At 35.2% G+C, this 27500-nt stretch overlaps 1 protein-coding gene across 7 annotated transcripts in view; it reads right to left on the bottom strand.

Annotated features, from left to right (window-relative positions):
- LOC127838696 (carboxyl-terminal PDZ ligand of neuronal nitric oxide synthase protein-like) overlaps positions 1 to 27500 on the bottom strand; it is a 58358-nt gene that overhangs the window by 27170 nt on the left and 3688 nt on the right. The window contains exons 1-11 of one of the 7 annotated variants that reach the window (XM_052366579.1): positions 27466 to 27500; positions 25300 to 25418; positions 14653 to 14724; positions 14096 to 14188; positions 10448 to 10506; positions 9903 to 10011; positions 6017 to 6173; positions 5541 to 5707; positions 4933 to 5151; positions 4388 to 4528; positions 1917 to 3951 (exon numbers count right to left, since the gene is read on the bottom strand). The exon at positions 27466 to 27500 is cut by the window's right edge and continues 90 nt beyond it. In XM_052366579.1, coding sequence (XP_052222539.1) covers positions 3082 to 3951; positions 4388 to 4528; positions 4933 to 5151; positions 5541 to 5707; positions 6017 to 6173; positions 9903 to 10011; positions 10448 to 10506; positions 14096 to 14188; positions 14653 to 14724; positions 25300 to 25418; positions 27466 to 27500 — 2041 coding nt within the window. In that variant the 3' untranslated portion in view covers positions 1917 to 3081. Of the gene's footprint in view, positions 1 to 1916; positions 3952 to 4387; positions 4529 to 4932; positions 5152 to 5540; positions 5708 to 6016; positions 6174 to 9902; positions 10012 to 10447; positions 10507 to 14095; positions 14189 to 14652; positions 14725 to 25299; positions 25419 to 27465 lie in introns of those variants that run through there. The other 6 variants (XM_052366581.1, XM_052366585.1, XM_052366582.1 and 3 more) reach the window with 6 other exon arrangements.

The following is a 27500-nucleotide window of genomic DNA, read 5'->3' as shown; positions in this document are numbered from 1 at the left end:
CATTTATTTTGCACTCGCCAATATTCTGTTTCAAGTATATTATTTTTTAAGTGACTTTTTAATGCGTTCTTCACCGGCAGCCCGTCGGCGTCTTCTGTGTCCTCCTCCTCTTGGACTGTGGAGTGAATATTGGTATAGCATAGAAATATAGTTTAGCATAGAAATATAGTTATATTTGGTATATATTATACGATGTGAGTAATGCAGAATAAATTGTTAATTGTGCCAAAGTTTTTACAGAACATAACAGTGCCATCTCATAGATAAAACGGAGTCTCTAAACTATAAGAACCATAATTGTAATTTTAAACATTGAAGTATAGTATAGCAGCCACAAGACACGGCACGTGTCAAATTTCATATAAACAAAAAAGAGAATCGTCATTGATTAATTCTGCAATGATTATGGGCGGAGCTTATTCAATGAAAGCACGCGGTGTAACTAAACAAAACATGCCGATACATTTTCCACCAGCGTAATAATCCGGTATTTTATGAAATAATTTATTGAGGGCGAAGATCTGATCGACAGAGCAGCCGGAAGTTATTTTTATGCGCGGATCTTCACAAAAAATAGCACACACGAAAAATAAGATATATTGTATAAATCTTTAGTAGAAACCGTATTAGAATCAAAATAATTGGTGTATGTTATAGTTTGTTGTCGAATAACCAACGACCGGGAATTTAGATGCGTGGTTCCCTACGCATCTAAACTTCGGGTCGTGGGTTATTCGACAACAAACTATAACGTAAACGAATTATTTCTTAATTTGAATCTTTTTTTATGTGACTTTTTAATGCGTTATTCATTGAAATTTATAAAATAATTTTGAATAATCTTAGATAAACGATCTCATATTTCTGTAGATGGTATATTGAGTTGATATCTTGTTACACTAATCCATTCCCTCAATTTCTATGGCGATTCATTTCCTTAACATCCATTAAAGTAGCGCGAGATGATCAAGTTATGGACCAGTGATTCCGTAATCAGGCTCTGACAAATGACTAGCTTTATAATCGCAGCCATATCAGAAATGATTTGGCATTTTGTTTAGCGATATTCTGATCTTGTGTTTGTTAGTTTGTTTGCGACTTAGAAACACTTTGGCAGTGTATTAAAGCCCCATAATCAATCAACATCAGCGAATGTTCCGTAAAATATTATTTACACTAAAGCTAACACTAAAAAAATCACATTTCATTTTAGCAATAGCCGAAATTTCAACGCTATTTGTGGTTTGGTTATATAGATTGAACGAGATTAAGAAAATGCTCGTTTATATTTGTAATGTGACAACACATTACATGCGAATTTCAAGCGACGATATGCGAATGTTTACGAGAGGGCGCGAGATTGGCTGCGGGCAGCGTCGGCAGCATGACGTTGTTCTCCGCCGGTGTGTTTACTTTTCAAAGTAAGTCATACATACTGAACATATCAGGACGTATCAAGAAGAACAACGTGTTTATTGTAATCATACGCCTTAAGTCGAAAAAAATAAGGATATCTGATCTTTTATTTTCATTTATACGCGTACATGACACTTTAAGTTGGATAAGTAATGATTTGTTTTGTTGGGGTCGTTTCTGACGTATTCTTGCTCTGATTTATTATTTCATACCAAATGTGTTGGGTGTATGGACTCTGTAAGAAGCACAACAAGTGGCAAAGTTACTAGTACTTCCGATCTGATCAAATTAAAATTTCGTGATGGTCATTTAATGTGCGTACTGTAACAATCGGCTTGCGTGTGAAAAGTGGGTCATCAGACATAACTTGAAAACTTAGTCAAGCGATGTTTAGTCCGTGTTAAGTTTGACAAAGTTTAAAGAAAAGATATGCACATACTGCATAAGTCAAGCCCGTAATTAATATTGTAACATGGTTATAAAATGATTCAACACATTAATATAAAAAGATATTTATTCACTTTCAATAAGTAACATTTGTTTAACATATTCCGCACACATTTGGCACACTTTTAAAGATTTTGATTTCATGTATAATAACTGCTTACTTCTATTAGCTTCTTTTAGCAGGAATTTGACATCTTTATGACGAATGCATAACTCAACTTCATGTTCAAGACACAACATAATTTTCCATCTCCAAGACATTGCCTGACTCATTTGTGTTTGTATGTGTTCATTCCCAAGATAAATAGGTGTGTTCATCTGCGAGACATTGACTTACTCATGTCTGTTCGTTAATAAATCAAATCCTAAGACACGCACTGTGTTCATGTCCAATACATTGACTGACTAAAATGTGTATTTATGTGTTCATTTTCAAGCAATCTTAAACGCTCACGGCAACGACACGAATACATATACTAGTATTTTTACAGAGTTGCAGTTGAGTCTTATACCCTCATGACCAAGACACGAACACGATTACTAGCATGTATACATAGTTGCATTTGAGTCCAATTCGCTCATGGCAAAGAGTTGAACACAATTACTAGTATTTATACATAAATGCATTTGAGTCCAATACCCTCCCTTATGGCAAAGAGTTGAACACAATTACTAGTATTTATACATAAATGCATTTGAGTCCAATACCCTCCCTTATAGCAATGACATAAAAAAACAATTACTTGTATTTATAAATATTCAGTTGAGTCATTTATCCGGAAAAAAATGCATCGTCCTTGATTTTCTAATGAAAGCACAAGGGAACCTTATACAAATATTAAAAATATGCAAAAACGAGTAAATATATAATTATTATACGTAGCTATATTGCATCCACTTCATGAAATAGTCAATATGTAGTCATATAATTGCCCTAAATATATCTTTCACCACTCGTAGCCAATAATATGCAAATCGTGTTGTACAGAACTCAGAGCGTTTGGCAACGAAGACTTGTAAACAATTGCGTTGGATGCAATTTTGCAAACAAAACGTCTAGTAAAGTATAGAATAGACAGTATTTGTCACGTGATGTGCGTATACAATTTATATAAGAAATTACCATATCTTTTTCTTTGACAATGACAACCAGTAGGTAGGCCATTGCAAAACATTGCACTTATTGCGTATGCAGCCTAAATTGAAATTCATATGCGTTCATTCGTCGAAGTCTTCGTCTTCCAGGCGACACGGTGGGGGCGGCGGGGAAGGAGGCTGTGTAAGACCCTCGTCGTAACTCTCAGTGTTGTCCTCGTCCGAGAAACTTCCCCTTTGGTTCCGATTGTGCTCGAGGTACTTCTGCATCAGGGACCGGTCGGATTCAAGGTTGTTGAAATGGTATTCCAGTTTTGGCTTATACACTAGACCAGGCTGGATACTGTCTCTGTTGTTGACTTGAGCGGTTGGTGTGTTACTTTCGACGTTCTGGGTCCCGTGCTTCGTCAGCGTGCTACTTCCGGTATGGGAGTAATAGTCACTGTCCGTAAAATTCACAATACCGTCTTTGACGGAATCTGTGTCCGAATTAGACGAATTGCTAGAATCGTCCGAAACCTTTGAGTTTCTATATGCACCGTAGCTTCGGAACTCAGGGGGCGGGCGTAGTTTTGGGACCTTCTGAATTTTGCTTGGATTATCTTCTTCGTCTTCAAAATTGACGCCATTATGATATTTCTGGTCACATAAATCGTCCTTGCTGGCGGCAAACGGGTTGCTATTGACCACTGCGGTCATCTCGTAGCTCATCTGCCGAAATTTAACCGGCGATCCGAATCCGAAACTGTACTTCATTCTTTCCTCTTCGGACATTGCCCAGAACGGAAACTCCGCCTCATGAAGAGCTAGGGCTAGACTATCGTTGGACATCTCCCGATGACCGCTGTCCGGAGAGTCTGTGTCAAGCGGTGACTTTGAGTTTTCCATCATGCACAGGTCTGGGCTGATCAGACCCTCGGAGTCGTGGATTGCGCCCCTAGGTAAGAACACGGGTCCGCACTGGGGCGTCGTCGTGTCCGGTATGGAGTGCTCCTGAAACATAGCATAAATGTAACTTTAGGGGACAATTTACTTATGTTGGGTGCGGTTAAGAGTGTTTCTAAAAAAGTAACTTCATATTTCATTGGCACTTAATAGATGGTTTTATAGTCAAACCCATGTCTGTTAATAAACATTAGTCTGTTATAAAATGTTTAGCGTGTTTTATTATTAAAATTATGTAAAATGCAACATTATGTTGTTTAAGAGTTTGTTTGTGTTCCAGATAAGAACGAGAGATTATGTAAAATAATAGTATTGCCCTATATTACTTTTTGTCGCAGACAAACTAGATACGTTTAAATACCTTCTTAAATTCTGAACTTTATTTAGTTTAGAGCAAATACTTATTCATGGCGCGATTACTTAATGGAAACATGCGAACTATATGTCAAAACAACAAATCATACATAATGACAATATCACCCACATAAGCCGTTATCTCTTTCAGGTTGCGCGGATGTCTGCGGCTGGTCGAGTTACGTAGCTCCATCTCCTGCAGGCGTCCCAGTATCTGATTCATATGGTCTATCAGGTCACGGTTCTGTAGGAGCAGCTGATGGGTTCTAGCCTAACAACCGCGGGAAACGCGGTCAGTCAAGTACACCATGTAACGTTGTAAAAGGTGCATGTGCAAGTTAAAACGCTTAATTTTGGTGGGATAATGAATGCTACATAGTCATTTAAATATTGCACTTTCAAATAATTAGTTAGAATTCCTTTTCATAAAATGATATGCGCATAATTATGAGCTCTTTTATGGGAATAAAGCGTTTTAAGTGAATATTTGCATTTCGTTGTCATATTCAATGAATTATAATTACTCATGATCGTTATGTTTTAAATGCTTGGCATTTAACGTATTGTTTCGTTGTTTAGCCATGTTTTTTTAATGATACAAATTTATAAATATTTTGGGTATCATTGTAATGTATTGCCATGTTCATTAAATAATTTTAGCTTATAAATTCATACCTGCGATTCAATCCTGGCAGCAGTCTCTGCCGCCAGCTGCTCCTTCAGCAGCTGCACCTGCGCCACCGCAACCTGTGTCTGCTGCTGATGGTGCTCTACTTGTTGCCGTAGCAACGTCATCCGATGTCGTGATGTAACCGGGAGGTCCGGGTCGATTCCGTCGTCGTCTGTCAGCGCTGGTGAGTGCAATGGCGGCGAACATCTACTTCCTACGATTTTCTAGATTTATATTTAAACACAATTTTAGTTGTAATTCAGCGCATTTGGTACATACTTGTTTGAACATGTTTAGTGTAAGTTTTTCACAGATTGTATACAATCAAGCGACTGTCCTTCTTTTCATAAACATAAATACAATACGATTAGTTGTAAATAATGGCACCACAAAAACGGCTTATTTTTAATCGTAAATTGATCACTCTAATTTTCTCATAAATATTATTTGAGAGTATTTTGTCAATATTTTCAAGACCAAATTATACAAACGTCATCTTAACTACTTTTTAAATAGTCGAACACAAAAACTTCCGCTTATATCACGAGGTAACTATTCATCGATGGCTCCAAAACGCTGTTCGCAATGTACTTAGAAGAAATTTTCATTTTACCGGAGACGTTGTCGCCATTTGGTAGATGATCTGGTGAGCCTGCTTTAGAGACAGGTCGGTAGGGGGCGTGGCGCGGCCCTTGAGCGGGGAGGAGGCGGTGTCTTTCCACACCACAGGGCTCTTCACCGGCAGCCCGTCGGCTTCGTCGGTATCCTCCTCCTCACGGTCTGTGGATTGAATATTGGTAGAGCATAAAATACAGTTTCATTATGTTTATATTATACCATGTGAGTAATGCAGAAAACACAGTTAAAGGTGTCCTTTTTTTACAGAACATTACAGTAATATCTTATTAATTAAAACGGAGCCTCTTAACCATAATGAATATAATTGTACTTTCAAACATCGGAGTTTAGTATAGCGACTAAAACTCAATGTTGTTCTGTGAATTAGTCTACAAAGTTATTGTTTAGTTGACAAAACATTTAATACCGATCTACTTACTCATTTAAACATAAGACAGTAAATTTGCTTACTGTTTTTCTGACTGCCTTTGCCCGGCTCTGCAGACTTGATGCTCCCTGTTTCCTCCGTCGCGAGGTCTTCGCGTACGGTCAGTGACTGGTTCAAACTCAGCTTATGGCACACTTCAAACGCTTGACCAATTGTCCTCACTATGCGCATTGCCTGCTCCTGAAATACAAGCAATTCTAAAATGAGCACGTAATCAAAATGCGCTTGCAGTTGTCTCTACAATAAACGTTTGACCAATCGGCTGGAGAATGCCATTGGTCTGCTACGGAAATGTCTTTAATTAAATGGTGGACAATTGTCTTAAGAATGACCAGTTGTCTTTAACGTTTGACCAATGTAACTTAGAATGCACAAGTTTGACAAATCTTACTAGGAATTCGCAATTCCGTCACTTGAAACGTCTGTCAATTACCATTGAAAGGGCTTGCAGCTTAACCGACTTTAAACGGTTTACCAATCGTACCATGAAAGCGCATGCTTTCGACATACATATCGGTCTTTCAAAACACGTATGATGGGTACGAATTTGCCTCGACCTTTAACAATTGAGCAATTATCGCTGCACATAAATTATCGTCTTTCATATTGGTATGAAACGGAAAATCTTAAATCTACAAATCCGTGTATTATTTGTATGATACGTCAAAGGACGTACAATCTTTATACAATACCATAAATCATAATTCATTGAGTGGTTGATGTTTAGCGATGCAAAATAAATGAATATAAGTGGTTTGTTGATCCAAAACGCGTTCTGACTAGGGTTCGTATAATTTGAAGCTCAATTTCTATAACTCGCATGATGGATATGGTATAACATGTAGTACATACGTAAACTGTCGGATTTATCAAATACAAATTCGATATGAAAGCTTGTTACCATAATTATCATATTCAAGTTTATATAAACGTTCTTTATTACAAAAATATATTACAAAGACATTTAAAATTCGTTTTCAAATTGAGTAAATCGACCCAAACTATAGCTTGCTTAATTGTAGTAGCAATTTTGTACCACTCACACTTACTTCAATTTAATGAATTTAATTGACGCTGACCCCTGCTTTAACATGCAATCAATTTGAAAGCACTTTAACAAAATACAGGTTAATCGTGTTCAATTATGATTTTGTTATTAAGTTACATATACTTAACATAAACTTGAACACCAATTTATATAAATATGCATGAGTACACATAATTCCATGAAATCTTTACATTCATAACCATACAGGTTTTTACATCGATAAAACAATAGCTAGTTACCCTGTGTATTCTTTAAGTCATACAGAAGCGGTAAATTAACAAATTATGCGTCAATACGAAGCAGGAAATAAAAACGTTTACATATTTTAATGCAATAAATAGCTATTGATGTCAACATGTTGTTACTAACACACTTAGATTGATTCGAGCAAATCTGCATCGCAATCTTTTTTTGACGAATCTTAAAGGGAAACTAATTGCAAATATTAAACATTATAATCTTCATGGTTACTTACATTAAGTAATACAATTTGCTGAATAATTTAACAATATGAATATGTTATCAGAATTAATTATTGTCTTTGTATTGTTAATGTTTGACCATTGTTTTTTGTATATGGACAATGCTCTAGCAAATTGTCACTCCTGGTGTTTAATCTAAATTTTAACTAGTGACCTGAAAATCAATAGGGGTCATCTGCCAGTCATGATCAATGTACCTATGAAGTTGCATGATCCCAGGCGTAAGCATTCTTGAGTTATCATCCGAAAACCATTTTTCTTGTTCGTGTCACTGTGACCTTGACCTTTGACCTAGTGGCCTGAAAATCAATGGGGGTCAATTGCCAATCATGATCAATGTACCTATGAAGTTTCATGATCCTAGGACTAAGCATTCTTGAGTTATCATCCGGAAACCATTTTACTATTTCAAGTCACTGTGACCTTGACCTTTGACCTAGTGACCTGGAAATCAATAGGGGTCATCTGCCAGTCATGATCAATGTACCTTTGAAGTTTCATGACCCTCGGCCTTAACGTTATTGAGTTATCATCCTGAAACCATCTGGTGGACGGACGGACCGACCGACCGACGGACCGACGGACCGACATGTGCAAAACAATATACCCCCTCTTCTTCGAAGGGGGGCATAAATAGACACTGTAGATATACTTGTAGGATTATTTACATGTAATTATTAGACAGCGGATAATAAAAAAACAAATACATCAATGAACCAATGTGATCGAAGGCTTTATTAAATTAAATTGTTTTATGTGCGTGACACTTTTATTGCAGATTAAAACATTCTCTTTTTCGCAATTTTATTTCATGAAAACCAATACCCTGGATAGATTACCGGTATTGCTTTGATTTATTATGATAATATTGAATGTACATAAATTGTTAACATTTGTTATTTTGATAGGAACAGGCAACGTTAAAGTACATGCATCGGGTTATTTGTTAAACAGACACGAAACGTCACATAACATACGCCACATTTCGAATACAACGACTGTGTTTACATGCATATCAGTCTGCAATCTAGCATACAAAATGCTTACAATGAGTACATCACACGCTTAGAACATTCGTCAATAAAGTGCGATCCTCGGAGATTTAAGCAAACTCGCTGGGAAGATACAAGATAAGAATAATCTCGCAAGGTGAAATGTGTTCGCCGAAACAACGTTAAGTTTTATTTCTGTAGATATTACAGCGATAAGCAGACGTACCCATTAACGTATCGGGCAAAGTGGCGCCTGATATTAATGGCGCCACATAACATTTTCTACAAAATGCGCAATATATTTATGCTGTAGGTGGCGTGTATGTTGGAAGATAATGATGAACACATTAAACCAACATACAATTCAGTAACTAAACGCACAAAAAACAAATTCGCGAGATCATGTATATAACGCATTATAATTTCAACTATTATGTACAACATAAGGTAACACGATTTGTTTTCTCCAAAATAGACCTGCTAATTGTTTGTTCAGAAACAAAACAATATTGTATCTTCCTAAAACCAACATTAAAGCAGTTACTTATTGCACTTATTGCAATATGTCGAGATAATTCAAATATTAAATTCAGTTGTAATTGCTTCAATTTTTAAATGTCTATCTTAGAAAAAAACTTACAGCAAATGATTGTAAATACAGAAACGCAACAAAAACGCCCCAAGATACCACAAATTCCCCTTTGACGTTGCATGCATTTGAACATATTTCACTAGTGAAGAAACCGTGTACACATACAGCATTGTTACGTTGTTTAAGCATTCCTCCGACATGACTCAGAATATTACAACTATTCTACGAGATTGTTGCTAATAAATCAGGTGCACGATGACTCGAGAAAAAGTTTATATGCGCCATCTGGGCATAAAACGGAATGCATTATTTTTGTAGGTTAACGTGATTTCTTGTGGTTATAGTGAACGAGTTTACGCTTCATATTAAGTGAAACTCCTAAACCATCAATAGGGGTTAATTCAAACCGAGGTACTTTATATATTGCCTATCACATATTACCCGATCCAATCATCAATACGAGGTAGTATGCATATATTAAGTGACCTCATACATTATCCAATCATCACAACGAGTTACGTTTTATATTCACAAGTGACCTATAACATAATCAAATCGTCATTTCAATGTGTTTGATTTATCGCGAGCATATCCAATCATCACTACAAGGTACGATCCGTCTATGGCATGTGAACTATTGGTTAACCCAATCATCACTACGAGTTTATATTACTAGTAACCTTTTAACTTGTCCATACATTATTACATAAATACATATAAATGCGATATTTAGATTGTTTGAGCCAATTCAGACTGGTAGTTCATAGCTGAATACCTTTCATTAATTTTATTTACCTTTTTGTAGGACTTGAACACGTTGCATTTGAACACATTAGTGGGTCCGTCTCGCGCAATATAGCTCCAGATCTTCAGGTCTTGAGAGTCGTGGGACACGTAAAATATTCTGTCAACATAGTTTTGTTGTCTTATTATAACCTATTTACAAATATACGTGATACAGAAGTGATACGAAATATATACATAATGGAATAATACGTTAAACATTAAGTAAGCCAACGTCTATAAAACATGTTATATTTTATTGTTGAGATCTAACTTAGAAGGGTTTGATAATAATAACAAAAATGTCTGGAACTGCTTGAAGAAAACAACGAAGGATGAAGACGGAGGAGCAAAAAACTGTAATTTGGTACCATATATTTCTTTATTTATGTCCAGAGCTAAAGTTAGTGACTTGTAGACTGACATTACAAGTAAGCACATGCCTTAATTGTCACGTAAAAACTGAAATGAAATAACCATGTCATCTTTGTAATAGTTGGACTACTAGAAAAATATATTGTACCTGTTAGCTACAAAATATTCTTATATACTAATACCTATAAATAGGATGATGAACGATGACTAATTTGCTGTCGTCATACCACTGCGGCAGTTTCTGAAACAAATGCATATTCGCATTATTCGATATTATGACATGGTAAAATATTTGTGTTACTTTTGTTACGAATATTGTAATCCTAGTTGTCTACTCGATTCCTACAAAAAATATCCCGGAGAAATTATCTCCCTTTCTTTTACAGACTAATGCAATTAATCACTGTCCATGGGGATTACTTATATTGACATTCGCGCTTTTTCTTTACAGAAACAAATATGACATGGCAAGAAGGCGACCAGAACAAATCTGAAAGGAGAGATGTCAATAGCGGTGGGGATTCATTACCGCTATTGCCATTTTATCCCATACGCCTCAATGAAGCCATTAAGCAAATGAGGCAATCTTCCTGCTGTTCATCGAACCAGACATAGAGTTAATGAGCGGGGAGGCGGGAAAGACATTGTGATAGTACGAGAAAAACGTTGTTTTGGGTTCTTCTTGCATTGTAATGAATTGCACTCGGATTCACCATGTTGGCTTTCAAGAAACTCAACTGATCTCACAGGCATGTGTAAAAAAGCTATTTTCTACAGCAGCTGAATCAGCAGCTGAATATACAATAAAACGTTGTTTTTTTTTCATATAATATAGTTCATGTTCAAGCAAGAAAATGCCTGGAAACCACAGCGTAATCATGTTCCTATAAAAAAACACATTCTAAATATACAAGCTATTTTGCAGCAGCGATGTGTTTACAGAACAGATTATAGGGTGCGTTATCCAGATAAGACATAAGGGCCACAATGTTTCACAAAGTTACATACAGTTTTAAAAACTTGACCTGGAATTTTTTATTTAGACCCTAATAGACCAATATTAAAACATGAGTATATTTCGTTAAAATAAACGTTCTGACCAAGCTTCATTAAGAGGTATGCATTGTATGTTACCTCTAGAGTGGTAACAAGATACACAATTTTCGGACAAATGTGACCCAGATTCCAACTGTGACTAGATATAGGCAAGATTTTGAACAAGTGTCATCAAGATTGAGTAATAAATATTGCTCATATATATGATTACAAATATTGTATATGATTTGACCTAGTTGCCTATGCTGTTTTACATTCATAAAGTTTCATTGAGATTTATTACTAAAATGTGGCTTGTGAAATGGTTACAAGATTTGTTTTCAATTGATTTGGTGATCTAGGTTTCGGACGACGTATTCCCGTTTCGAGCTCAGTGGACATTTTGAGAAAGTTTAATCAATATTAAATAAATAATTTGGCCTTTACAAAGGTGACAAGGCTTTTCTAAGATTTGATATCGCGACCTTTGGTCATACAACGTGACCCAGATTCAAACTTGGCCTGGATATCATCAAGATGCGCATTATGGCCAACAATCTTTACAATGAATGGGAATGTGGCCCAAATATCGATTAAGATGTAAACGTTCACGACAAACGACAAACAATTGACGAAGTACTACGCCCTTTGCCGGACTCGCAACAATAGCTCAGCATGTGCACTGCGTGCTCTAAATACCAAGTATTAAGGCATAGAGAAAAGAACTAGGGATGAAGAACACATTTCCTCCCTAAGATTATTTTGCATATTTCTGTATTTATATATCACATTTGTTTCCCAAAGACAGTCCGAATATTGACTGACGGTTGATTCATTAGAAACGCATCAAGTTTGCTCATTACCACTCTACATAAAATATCCTTTTAAGAGATATTATGTTGAAAAATGCTTCGGCGAAACGACATAAATTATCGAAAAACTTGGCATATGTATCCACAAGGGATTATTGAACTTTTTCTTACAAGGATTGTAAACAAGAAGAATTGTTAGCAATTACTGCAAAATTGACTTGACCAAAGGCCTTTATTATTAGTACACGAAACGTAAAGACCACGCAAATACGTTCTTTAACATGTGTATTTCTAACTAGGAGCCACTGATAGCTTTTTTCCCTACAAAGTATTCGCAACACAAATAACAATGCTTTATGGCCAGAAAATCATGCGTCAGTATAAGAAAAAGTATTGATCTCTACAAGAAGATAAAAAACAATTTGACACTGTAATATCCAGTAGCATGACATCTCGTCACATGTTGATTGCCAAAATTGTCAGACATTTTCATCTTGCCGATATAATAACGGATCATTAGAGATTGTATTGTAGACGTGCTTTGAATAATGAAGTAGGCTCCTAAAGAGGTCTAGTTAATAAAGCGGTAGAAATATATGAATTTGTAATGATAACAGGCTTTTCACGAACGCACTGAGACGTACTGGTCAGGGCTCACTTATGCCTAAGAATAAGTAAATTAAAAATACAATTTCATGGTGTAATGGTCTAAAATGCTTGTTGCAAAAAAGACATTCGAAACAAGAATGCATTAATATATTCGAAGCATTGTGTATGCTTTTTGCATGATGGTTAATTTGGATAGTTTTACTTCAAAATGTTAATTTCATTAAGTTAACTTCAGTATGTGTTTTTTATCCAACAGTTGTAAATAGTATGACGCTGCCTAAAATGTCCTATCTTTGCCTCAATAGAGCCTTTGCACATTCTCACTCACAGAAATATAAATTAATCTAATTATTGTTTTGCGCTTATGATTGTAACACAATACATGGTTTTTACTTGATCTGCCGTCGTATTAGTTATTATAAATTCATTCGAACCTGCAACGATTAAATTGGCATTTTACTATATGAAAACATCTTTTAATGCATTTAGCAGTAATAAAGCTTTGACTTAGCCTTTTTTACTAACAGAACATGATTAATAATTCAAATGCTCATGCAACGAGTTGACTGACTGTGTGCCTCGACATTGAAAAACAACTATGACTGAACTGGTTGACGGAACTGCCATCGCGGACGATGTTGTACAATTATTCTTTTACGACTATTATCTGAGCATCATACAACACAATCCCCCCTAAACAATTCGTGCATTATCAAATAAACATATGTGGATCTTTTCTCTGAGTCATGATTAAATAATACTCCGATTATTCATAATTTAAAAATGCTTATCCGTTCGATATAAACATATGTTTTCACACCATTTATCAGGTAATCTTCGAGTATCCCCATTCAATCTTGAATAAATGCATCGAATGGCATTGTGGAATTTTGGAGATAAGACGATGCGAAGGATAAACAATGACTTATTTGCTTTCGTTCCAAAATGTAAATAGTGGTGCTAGAAAGAAATGTGGCATTCCGAATATGATATCGATTTATGTTATGTTAATTAACAACCAAGTAAAAGGAATAAGGGCGCGTTAACATCTCTCGGGAACTACTAATTCCCAATAGAAAGGCTAAGTATTACGTGTTTAGTTTTCGTGATTCGCACAGAAGAAAGAAGTTTTAAAAAAGTATGTTAAATAACAAATTGATCTTCAAAGTCTTGTTATAACTTCAATGTGTCCGTTTTGGTCGGTATAGCTATAATTGGTATAACATGGTATAGCTATAATTATCCGGGCATTTCGATTGTGTGTTTTTTACAAAGGTTCCATCATACGCTTTCTGAACAAAGTAATCAAAAATACAATACATTTTCCCACCACAAAAACGCATTTTAGCGATTGAATATTTCTACTGTGTGCACCTTTTTCCTCTTGCAGACGGAGACTCGAACCCCATCCACGGAGACCAGAAGGTCGACCTTGCGCTTCTTGATCGCCTTTGCCTTGAACTCGTACTGAAACAAACAAATAAAGAGAATGCGCCCTGTTTAACTCTCCGAATTTAAAACATATCCTTTTATCAACATCGTCGTTGTCGTCAAACTCATCAGTAGAATTTTTAAGTGTTATTACCGTTATAAGTGGAACCAGAACAAAAGCAGCAGCCAAATCGTATATACGATTATCAGAATAGCCATCAACTGCATCTTCGATATAATTATAATTCAGAATACTAATTTTCATTGTATGTATTGTCGTTGTAGTTGTCGTTATTGAGATTATTATCAACTAACCATCATTTTCCCCAAAACGTTACACAATGGTTTACTAGCGCTTGACGAAACTTTGAAGGAAATACGTATCTTCGCCTTGATAAACAAGTGATTCGTTATTTCGTAATATTTGTGCGAACGCTTACCTGGTAAGTAAAATAACCTATGGCTATGCACTATGTGTTGCATTGTTGTCCTAAACGTACCCTAATTCGGCGCATGGCAGCGACAATCTCCACCCGACTGCTAGGCCTAGGGACATCCAGGGTGCCGATATACTGAAACATACACACGGGCATGTCACCGAAAATACTTCAAAGTTTAAACACATCTGATAATGATCACGGATTCAACTACCTAGAGGTTGTGAAGCAATGACAGCTTAATACATTTACCTGTTTTAGTCCGATTTATCTCTAGCCTATATAACATGCCAGACCACATTAGAAGATTATCTTTCTTATCTCACCCGAAAGCTGTAGGAAGCGTTTGATCCCACGTTTGCGATATTCTTCAAGGCGTGCATGTAAATCATATAACGATTGAGCGCAATTGAGTATAAGAACTACCATTACAATACCTTTTCAATCATACGGTGTTGCAATATATTTTCAATTGAAGTGTAACTATTTTCTACTCACTATTCTATCGGCGATAACAAACAGATAAAAGGAGGATACTTGAAAAATCAATATTTAACATGTACACGTGTTCTAAACTGACATAATCAAAACGGTAAAAATGAAAGCTAAAATATATTTCCAAAACAAAAACAAATATAGCAAACAACATTCACGAAAAGGTCATTTTCAATGTATTAGACTGATGTAGTCATTTTGTCAATTATTTACTTCACAACATATTATGTTTTTTCATCTTCTTTGCTTCTACTAGGGCATTCTGGCGATTTCGAACTTTTCACAACTGATACCTTGGCCAAGGAAATGAAACTGTGTAAAGTGGACAGGCTGCCTCAACTTATATATTTCATATACGGTAATAATATAGTCTAATACTATTTAACTCATCGTTTTTTTAGTTAATAGACTGTCCTATAAGATTTCGCTCACTGAACCAATAACCGCAACAAGAATAATAATAACAATTGTAGATGGCTTTTCTCCCAATAGGCCATGTTCACGTGGTTGGTAATCGTTTACAAAACCGTTACGTTTATAGACGTGGCAAATGCCACGATAAGGTCAAGTATTGCCAATTTATACTACGAATAAAGAATGTACGTTCACCTGAGACTAAAATGAACTTGGCAATTATTATGATATTAATTGTTTATCGACTTAAACCTTAATCATAAGTAATCGTATAACGATATCTTTTGTAAATAATTCTAGGTAAGAGACACAACTCTACTTCTGCCATGTGCTAAAGACAAACGCCTTCCGCGCGGAGCTGAACTCAATTGATTTTCTAAAAGTAACTTGAAGATTACATTTACTGACAGCTACGGGAAATAGAATCTCTACCGTCGTTTATTTTCAGTTGCGATGCTAATCCATTAAAAAACTGTTACTTTAACAACTGTACATCGATACAGATTTACACCGAAACACCGGATTATGGCACGTTTTCTTGACAAATGATTAAACTTCGAAAACCACTAAGAAATGTTCATCGTTATATTCCGTGCATCTAAAAATGAAAACAAACTTCTACTCATGTAATCATTTCAATGTTCCCTCGAACATTTAAATACACCTAACATACCATGAAGTCAAGCTTTATATTGGATTTAGATCATATTTCACATATATATTTTAGAATCGCTGTGTTAGATCAATATGATAAACATTTTAACTGTAAGCAAAGTTCATTATCCATTTTAGGTCAATAATTATTGCACGTGTTGTCGTTTTCCCCAGAGCATCATATTTTCCATCTCGTCAAAAACCGCTATATCAAGAGACGCAATCCATAGCATATGTAGCAAATATTAGTTTTAATGTATATTTACTAAGATTAAATTTGCATTTAAGATGGTTACCTTGCAATTACCACATATACCAAATAATCAGATAGATTAAGGAGAAACGCAATTAATTATGATCATTTTCAAAAATAATATTCCTCTTCAAAAGAGGATTTTTTAAACCGGCGATATGTATCGCCTCGCCAATGCCTTTCGAATCAGAGACATATGTTTATATGTAGTTAAATGGTAGTTCGTTCTATAGTTATAAATAACCAAATTGTGCTTAAATCATTGACGAAGATATTTAACAAAAGACCATACAGATTTGTAAAAACCAGGAAAGTAGACTACCGCTTATTATCCAGGCAGCAAATACGAATTAAACCAATAATTCAGAGGTAGTGGTACATGAAATGGCCATGTAATTGCCGCTCAATCTTGCTTATAATTTCATTCAAATATATCAAGGCGTGATTTGAGAGTGATCGCTCTTATGCCAAACCGATATAGTGTAACATAGTTGAACATGTTAATACAGTTTACATCGAAAGTTATGAGTTTTATAGTGGTAGATGGTCGATAAAAGCTCTTTTCAAACCAACACACAATTGCTACTGCTTATTAACCAATTAAACCAATTATCCCGATGTAACGGAACATGAAATTGCCATGTAATTGCCGCTCAGCCTCGCGAATTATTTCATGCATATATCTGGCTTGCTCAGTACATGATGACTCTTGTGTATTAGTGGGGAACACTAAATGATATTTATTGTATCCAGAATGTCAATCTAATAACTATAGCGTGGATAAAGCGCAGCTTAAATATATATCGCAGATACAATATGTACAAGAATGTTTCTTAGCGAAACAAAACAGAAAAGGTAACATTTGCTAGGAATAACCCATTTAAGCCTAGTGGACTCTTCAATTTTCTACTAAATTTGATCAATTTATTTCCAAACTTAGGGATGTCTAGTATATTTATTTCTATATTTAAAATATTTCTTACAGAAATTTCTTTTAGCAAACAGCGCAGACCCTGATGAGACGCTGTTTGCCAATGCCATTTTTCTAGACGCTAGGCATAAATGGGTTATATAAAGAAAGAATGAAATCAAAAACAATTTAACAACAGAGAAGTAACTATGTTTAATGCAAGTTACAGCTTTATTAAATACAAGACATATATACAGTACAAGACATCCGTCCAATACAGGATAAACACACTATACAGAACACACACACAATACAGGACATACATCAATTATAATAATCATAATATACCTTTCAACACAACACTTTATATAATCAAAGCGCTGAAGGCACTGAAGTTGTTCGATATTGCATAAGTTAAGCCGCAACTCATTTTTCAAAATTAATCGCAAATTTGAAATGAACACACGCCATTCAAATTTATAAAGAGTGTGTCATAACGCACGGATCGAGATTTGTGTGCACTTGTTAAATATCCTATTCATTTTATAGAGATAACTTAGACAAAATAACAACAACATGGCCCTTTTTGGGCGTTCTGAAAGCATAAAAAGTATGATCAAAATGATAACGAAAACTGAATAAAAAAAAAATTGCAATCACCATCATATTAAATGAATATTGTTGGAATAGCGAATACCTATTTAACTAAGAATATAATTCCATGATGAAAATTCCCTGTACAAAACTTTTTGATTGTTTACACCATATTCAAATTCAAAACATACAATAAGATACACATTAAATCTTTTTACTCACGAATTAGGTAGTCATAACGACAGTCCTGTTGACCCGTACTTTGTTGTTTATGCATTACTTGTTACCCTAGCAGTTCACGTGGTGTCAACAACTCTGACATAAATTAATGCGCTTTTTCGGCTTAGCTGTTTTACCCAGCTTTACACCTTAACTGACTTTTACATAACGCCAGCAGACACGCGTGAATATTTTCGAATATTTCATATGCAGATTTGAGATAAAACCTCTGAACGTTTGCTACATCACGGTGTCTGTGCTCAGCGCTCAGGTTGTAGCACTGCTCAGTGTATGGAATTCCGGACTACTCTCTGTATGTTCAAACGACACAAATTGTGGCCCGGTTACAATTACGCGTTAAAACCAATCTCGCAGAACTTAAGGGTCAGTACCCGTTCACTAAATCGTCCGGGGAATATATAATTGACTATCGATAAACACGGTTTTGCTTTCAAGATGAGGAAAACAACATAATATAAACAAGCTTAACCTTCTACTATTGCGTTGTTAGCACCCGTCAATACAAAAGATCGCCGCTATCGGTTGAGAACAAAAGAACGTTTCCCAGAAATATTAAATTTAACCCCGCTGTAGAAGCATGAACAAGATTACGAAACAGATAATTCTTGTTATTTTTAATTGTTTTTTTTATATTCGATTTATACAAGTATAAAGCATTTTTGTTGTTGTCTATCGTATCCGTGAAGTTATTGTTGAACTCATGTGCAACGTTTTATAGAGAATATAAACAAGCGTAACCTTATACTATAACGTTGTTTTCCCGAATCTATTAATAGCCTCATATTATGAATGACCTGTACTGCGTCATTAAGACGCGGTAGATAGTGGACTATTTTAATCTTTCGTAAATAATTTCTTCCGCGACACATATAATACAAACATTGTTTATTGATTCTTTTCTGGATTAGCTCCGTTCAAAAATATTCCATTTAACACGATATTCACATAATGTTTCCATTTGTGAATGAATGTAGTCGGAGAACTCAAACCTCTGGCATTAGTTATACAACTCTTTCTCGCACGGATACGGCAGATGTGGCGGGTAGTAGGCTTTCTGTAGATAACGCGAACTGACTTGAAATTTTAAGTAACAACATTAGCTGTTCGCTACGCGACTTACTAATAATTATTAATATGTTTCACCGTCGTCGATGAGCTTTCGTTGCTATGAAGTATTCGGCTTTAATAAACGCAAGTTAGGACTCGAGACAGCATACCACATTTAAGGTAATCATGCCGTTCCCAGATCAGCAGTAGAGCAATTTAAACGTGAATGCTAATGAAACATATAATCTAAATGTACTCTGTTATTGCGGCGAAAACATGGACTCGTTTCTGTTATAAAAGAATGGTTCCAAAAAAAAGATATTTTAAAGAGTCTTCACCAAATCGGGATTAAAAGCAAACTTAACAGGGCAGAACGCCAAAATCCAAACGTTTATAGTATTTCATAGCCGATAATCGCAGTTTTCCCGTATCCTTCTTCATTCACATTCAAGGTATCAAGATGTCTTTACTATCGCAATTGCGCACAAAAAAGCCGCAACCTTCATCATATACTTATTTCTTAAGCATTTTTCATCGCCTATACTATAGTTTTGACTTACTTTTCAATTTTCCTGTGCTAGTTTGCAATACGCTCAAGTTTGGAACATCTTTAAAGTTATTTAGAAAAGCAGTTTTGTCACTGCTTATGGTTAGCGCACGAAACAAATATGTATCATTTGATCGTATAATCTGAGCACAAAACATATATTTCCTGATGAGATCTATATAGGACTCAACTGTTTCATTTTTAAATGACGACGCTTGACAATACAAACATTGCGTACAACGTCCATTATTGACCAACATATACCTTCTGAATATGCACGGATAAACTATAAGCACCTACATGTTTCTAGTGGGGGGTACATCGTTTATCATGGCTTGTTCAGTAAGTGTTTTGTGCATATCACTGTATAAGATTCGCACAACCTTCGGGTGTAAATGAAAGACGGGTGAGGTAAGCTTATAACAACACCGGTAGTTAATTAAGGCATTTAGCACGTGCTAATGGCATGTGTATGCTTGCTATGATTCCTTCGTTATCTTGTCCAAATTGTTTACACAGACATTTGCGAGTGTCTTGTTAGGAGATAAACCTAATTTATAATCTTAATTTTTAAAGTAATATTCTGCTTTAATAAAAAAAAGCTGGGAATCGGTATATTTTTGTCTATGTACTTTGAATCACAAAAAAAGGTGATCGCGTGTTGTTAAATGGTAGTTCTGTCTATAGTTAAAGGGATCTTTTCACGCTTTGGTAAATTGACAAAATTGAAAAAAGTTGTTTCAGATTCGTAAGTTTTCGTTTTAGTTATGATATGTGTGAGGAAACAGTAATACTGAACATTAACCATGCTCTAATATAGCCAGTATATGCATCTTTTGACGATTTTAAAACCTAAAAATTATAAAACGTTGCAACGCGAAACGATTGAATAATTTGGAGAGTTCTGTTTTTGTCGTTAAATTTTGTGAAACTACGAAGATTGCTTATATAAGGTATAAAATACGTCAATAATGTGTACACGGCGGAATAGCTCAGTAGGCTAATGCGTTTTTACTTCAGGACTCTGGCAGGACTCCAGGGGTCACTGGTTCGAAACCTGCTCCGGGCAATGTTCTTTTCCTTTTTTTAATTTTTTCATTGATTTTTTACTGGAGCTTTTACGATCCAATATTTACATTTATGAATAAAAAGCATTTAATGAATAAGTTAAAAAAATGCCAAACTCTGTGAAAAGGCCCCTTTAATGCCAAACGACGCTTTGATTGATCATTGTCATATATATTTAAGAAAAACACACATATTTTTGTACACCTTGTACACATCAGGAAGTTTACTACCACTTATTTTCATGCAGCATTGTCTAAATAAACCTAAATTATAAATGAAACAAATATGCCGAGGTAAATCAGGTAATGTAACATGAAACAGCCTTGAAATGGCTGCTCTGTTTGTATTAATTCACTTAGATACATTCTGGCGTTATGGATTCATATGGATTCGTGTTTTATATTTTGGTAAATGGGAGAAGCATAAATGCCATTTTTAATCAACAATTGCAGTCATTTTGTTTTTAAATGAAGTTAATAAAACTACATGGCACAACCCCTTACAGACCGCCGACTTCTCCCAGGGGTATTCCAATCGTTGGAACACATGTTACATGAGTATGCCTGAACGTGTAAAGCATATCTGCGATATGCTCAATAATAAATATTATTTTTTAAATGCCGCATAATTATAAATGCAGTTTATTCACAATGGATAGTGCTCCAGTTAACGAATAATTTTTCGCCTGTAAATTAATGTTTGACCTCTCATTTGTAATAAAACTATCGGTTTAAATTATGTTTTGTATTTGCATATGTTTAAACGATGTATGTGTTTATAATTATAGACAATGCTTTTGTCCTTACAATAAATATTTAAAAAACAACACCACCCAAACAGCTTTGAACAAACCATTTATCCCCCAGGCAACATTGGCCAATTAAACCAACTATTCTGAGGAAATGGTACATGAAATGGCCATGTAATTGCCTCCTTGCCTTGCGAGTTATTTCACGTAGATATTTTCTGACCAACTCGGTACATGATCTCTCGTGTACGTTTGTGGAAGCCTTAATTACATCGTGGCATCCTAAATTACAGGCAAAAAGATTGGGTGGAACACAAACTATATCACATGTACCTATTCAAACCATCGCATTCCAAGTGTTCAGATCGGTACATAAACGCAAAATAGATAAATTCACAGATAAGATTATACATTGCAGTCTCGGTTAAGTTAATTAGTTCAACTCGAATATTTTATATTATTAAATTAGTTAAATAATACACCTTATACACCGAGAGAGAAGAGAAGAGAGAGAGAGAGAGAGAGGAGAGAGAGAGAGGAGAGAGAGACGAGAGAGAGAGAGAGAGAGAGAGAGAGAGAGAGAGAGAGAGAGCTCAGCTAAGAAGAGAGAGAGATGAGAGAGAGATGAGGAGAGCTAGCTCTCCTCTATGCGCCTCTCGCCTAGTCTCTCTCCAGCCTCTCTAGAGAGAGAACTTATACCTCTTCTCTCTCTCCTCTCTCTCCTCTCGCTTCTCTCTCTCCTCTCTCGCTCTCTAGGATCTCGCTCTCTCTCTCGTTATTGTTTCTCCTATATTTTAGTTTTTGCAAATTACTGCCAATTGAATATTCAAATACAAAAATGGTCGTGTAAACTGTTTCAAAAGACAATCGAAACGAATTTATGTGTCATCAATAATAGGCCAAAACAGGCCCTTTAAATACAACGATAACCGCCTTTACCTTCCACCCCATAAAACGTCGACGTGGTGTAATGGATATGGTGTCAGCCTTGCGACCGGGAGGTCAGGGTTTCGATACCGCTATGGGAGCTTTCTTTCGATCTCCCATATAGACACCAAGTACTGGTTCTAGGCCCGGAAACGGATCGAGAGCATTTCAAAAAGTAGGAATACTTTCTATTCAATCGACTAAATAATAGGTTTAAAACTAAAACCTTATAACCATTCAAAACTAATTATTTGAGGTACGGTACACGAAATCGTAATGTAATTAAATGCTAAGTCCAACAATTCATTTAACGCAGATAATATTCCTGCAGGGGCTTAGTACTTGATCCCCGCTTTTGTATTGTCTGATAGATGGTGGAGACGTCACGTGTTGTCAACCGTTACAATTCAAGATTGGATTAAGTGAACCTAAACAATGCAACACGTGGCCTCTTATGACTGTTGATGTGTTTATGCATTAATCGTACAAGGAAAAATGCAATACCGTCCAGGATTAAAGATAGGAATTATAACACTTTCGGGTTCAGATTCATCAACTGAGTCTTAGTCTTATTCCTAATATAAAAATATATGTACAATTTAAATGGTCTATGCTACATTAAAGTTATGTCTAGCACGGTAATTAACACATAAAATCATTTTTTTTCAGAGCAATTTGTTCATGACATAAATACAATTGTTAGTCTGTAAATATTCGAACTTGATGGTACACTGCGCTCAACATAACTTCATAAACACTGGGGTGACCCCAGTAAAATAAAATAAATGAAATAAATTGAAATACATTTCATTCCTAACGAAGATTGTCTGCGACCTTCGTTAGGAATGAACTTTACGATTAACTATACAAAATTTGTTTAAAGGACTTTATACAATATCGAAAGATATTCTGTGATGTCTAGATTAGCAGGTCATCAATTAAACCGCAGATGAAAAATTATCTCAATGTGTTATTGCGGCGATCATATATTGTGCCTACGAATGTTAAGCGGGAACTACATTGATCAATTTTGGTATTATAAACTGAGCACAAACCATATTTAAACGGTATCAAGCCAGTTAATCATATACATGTATACGAACGTTTACAAGTGTTAACGTGTTTTTACCAATGTAATTTTGCCCTCAAACAGTGCATCTTACTACCAATAAATTGTATGTTTTCTTACTTTTTATAAAAATACCTAATGATTTACGTTAATTTAGGCTTTCATTACGTGTATCATTCAAAACTTCAACGTTGGTTCATACTGTTATAATAATTGTTCTGCAATCCGGTTAATTTTATCATTACATGATAACTCATAGCTGGCAGTCGGTCTAGGTATTGTGGACAATGATTCACGTTTTTGGCGATGCTGCGAAGCAGCTTGTCTAAGTTACCATACCATGAAAAAATCTTCAAAATGGCGACCTATGAAATAGACCGAGCCAGTCCGATTGAGATAGCTCGATTTTTCTAACCGGCATACCTCGCTGATTAGCATTGATAAAGGTATAGGAAGCTCAGCTATAAATAGGACAGCATATTCTGGGAAAAGATTTAATAATAGTTTCAAAACGTTAATTTTAAATCAGTTATATTAAATCCATGACATGTTTAAAGATCAATAAAAACAACTTTGCATTGTCTGTATTGTATTTGACATGTGTTGTGATTCAGTAAATAAATTGCGAATTGAAACGTTAATAATTAACTTTCAACGCGATCATGAGTGTAAAGAAAACGAATTATTTCGATTATGTGGCATCTGTGAAACTCGCTCTTATGCGTGCTTTCTCATTTTGCATATTTAATAAACTTTTCAAACAGAGATTACAGAGCCACATCAGTGTTCATATTATGTTTGATAATTCATTCGTTTGTTGGATAGTGTTTGCTGTTTTAAACACATATTAGATCATATCGCAGAGATTTCGTTATCCTTACCATGTGTGCATGGGCGAAGTCACGTATTCAAGTGCTCTTACGACTATACATGTGCTGATACTTACTTTCGGGAATCATCATGAAATTATTACCGTACTTAACGAACAAACATGCCTAAGCTTATTGAATTAGAGAAAAACAAAATCAAAAGAGAAAAAAATATATGTTCATGCACATGGGCATGTGAAATCACGTCCGTCCACCACATAGCATCATTAACTTAGGAAAGGAAACAACGAAATATAAAGTTTGGTACTCGGTCTTTATGGGCCCACACCACTGCCATATAGGGTATGGCATGCAATCAAACAGTTTATGTAAAGTGACAAAAATCTATTTCTGGCTTTAAACTGAATCTGAATTATCATACACATAGCTATTAGCAAATGAGAACAATCAATCTATTTTACACACAGGTCAAGACTGAACGACATAATACTTACATAACATAAATATTTTGATTAAACACTAGATTATTGACTTTAATACATGTATTTCTATGGAAGCATCTTGATTAAAATATGTAATATAATTTATTGAGCCATATTTTACGGTATCGTACCCGGCACCTGCTATTTTAATGCTGTATTAACGGCGAATAAGACCGTTTGAAATTAACGGTAATACATATATAAATTATAAACAGTTCAATTACACAGTTTTTTTCACGCGTAGACAATATTATATTTTGAGTCATATTATCTCGTACATGTTACTTGATAAGGAAACCGACAATGACGACGAAATATTATCCAGGAAATAAATTGTATATAGCACGAATTATTTTTTAGAACTTTTGAGTTATAATTTGGTCTTTAAGCCAGAATTATTCAAAATATAGATTAAGTTATTTTCTCTTTTACCTTTGCCTCGAAGGGTATTCCATGTTGGAATGCGTCTTCGTTGTGCAGAGGTATGCGGTTGTCGTAGGCGTCGTCAGAGACCAGCTCGTACTCCTTCTTAGAGGGCATGCTTCCACATTCTGAAACATGTGAATATACTTAGAGGACAAGTTTCCACATTCTGAAACATGTGAATATACTTAGAAGGATATGCTTCCACATTCTGAAACATGTGAATGTACTTTGATGACATGCTTCCACATTCAGAAACATGTTGATATACATATAGGGCATGCTTCCATATTCTAAAAATTGTGAATATACGTAGAGGACATGCTTCACATTCTGAAACATGTGCATTTACCTAGAGGAAATGCTTCCATATTATGAAACATGTGAATATACTTAGACTAAAACATGTGATATATACTTAGATGGCATGCTTCCACATTCAGAAACATGTGAATATACTTTGAGGGCATGCAACCACATTCTGAAACATGTGAATCTACTTAGAGGGCATGCTTTCTCATTCTGAAACAGACGAATACGAGGATGATATATAATTATATTTATACAAAAGCCTACATATGTTTGCATATGGTTATATTTTAGCTGTTTTTATGCGTATTACCAAACGAAGCTATATTGCACTAATTCATTGGAATATTAATTATTTTTTATTTTATTAAACTAATTATCCCGAGGTACATACAATGGCCATTACTTTCATAGAAGCATAGAAGCATAAACGACATATTTCTATACCATGGATTACGTTTTAAGTAAAACTACATCGCAGGCACTTATATAGTGTACATGCTTATATGTTACCATGTCAACAAACATTAAGGAACAATTAAACCCCAGACATATTTCAGGACAAAAATATTAGTTTCCACGTTTCTGTCTTGTCATGAAGGATACATGCATAATACGGGACAATACATACCAGACAATGTGAAACATCGCGATTGTTAAATATGTGGGTTTTCTCTTGTAACGGCAAAGCATTAGATGTTAACAGGAATGCCAAAAAAAACTCACTTTTGCAGGTCTGAGAATGTACTGACGATTCCATCATTAGACAAAGAATCAACAAGAATTGTATAAATATTTATGTTCTCTTTAATTGCTTTTTAAATGTGGAGATCCCTACCATGGGCGAGTGTGTAAAAGACTTGTCACAAACTGGTTTAAACCATAAATTAGTTCAATTGACCGTTCCTATGAGCCGACACAGATTGAATATAAGCCGAACTGTGAGAAAACGGGGTTTTATTTATGCATGTGTCTTCCAGGTTTGTCTGTATAGTCAAACCAGGCTAATCAGGGAGGACACTCCCCGCCAAGATTGGATTTTCGTTTAGACTTCCTTTAAAGGAATAAATCCCTACAAAGCAGAAAGTGTGGTCACTAATTAACCTATTAGGATTGGCATTGATTATCTTTGAAGATCATTTGCGCACATGCATTAAGCCCCGTTTTCCCATAGCGCGGCCCATATTGGTTGTATAGTCATATATAAAATAGCAAACCAAATATTAGTTATGTCAATTACTGATTTGGTTTAAATAAAGAATGGTGTCATTAAATATGGAAACGGTTATTTTAGACTCAATATACAAACAGCAGATACATGTACTTACATTAATGAGACATTACACATATTTTAAGCACAGTATATGTTTTGATCTTCACTTTCAACCCTTAAAATTAGCATCATAGTCGGCACATGCATACTAACAGTATATTTTATCCGCCACAATACGTCAACACGCATACGAGATAAACAAGCTTGCACATCCATGTTAACATCGAAACTACTTTTGTTTCCGTGTTAGTACTTTTAAACACGATATTTACATTTGTTGATTATTATTATGTATAATTGGCGAGTAACAACTATGCTGATATTGTTTAGAAGTATAAGATTAACAACGATGACAATACTGATTATGTTTATAAAATTATGACGACAACAATGATGCTTATGATGCTGGTAATGGTCATGTTAAATGATGATGCTTTCGAGTTCACAAACAAATCAACTCAATGGCATTTCGAAATGTTAGAGACAATTTACAAATCCGTTAAGTTCTAACGGTACAAAATTTGCGACTCAAATGAAAGCTTTATGAACGATAAACACTTTTAATTGTCCACTTAATGCACGAGATAATATACCTGACTTCATTGCGCACACACAATTTATGTCCAAA

Source organism: Dreissena polymorpha, chromosome 7, assembly GCF_020536995.1.
Source record: "Dreissena polymorpha isolate Duluth1 chromosome 7, UMN_Dpol_1.0, whole genome shotgun sequence".
NCBI lineage: Eukaryota > Metazoa > Mollusca > Bivalvia > Myida > Dreissenidae > Dreissena > Dreissena polymorpha.
The sequence above is the reverse complement of the archived record's forward strand: the minus strand, read 5'-3'. Positions and strand labels throughout refer to the sequence as shown.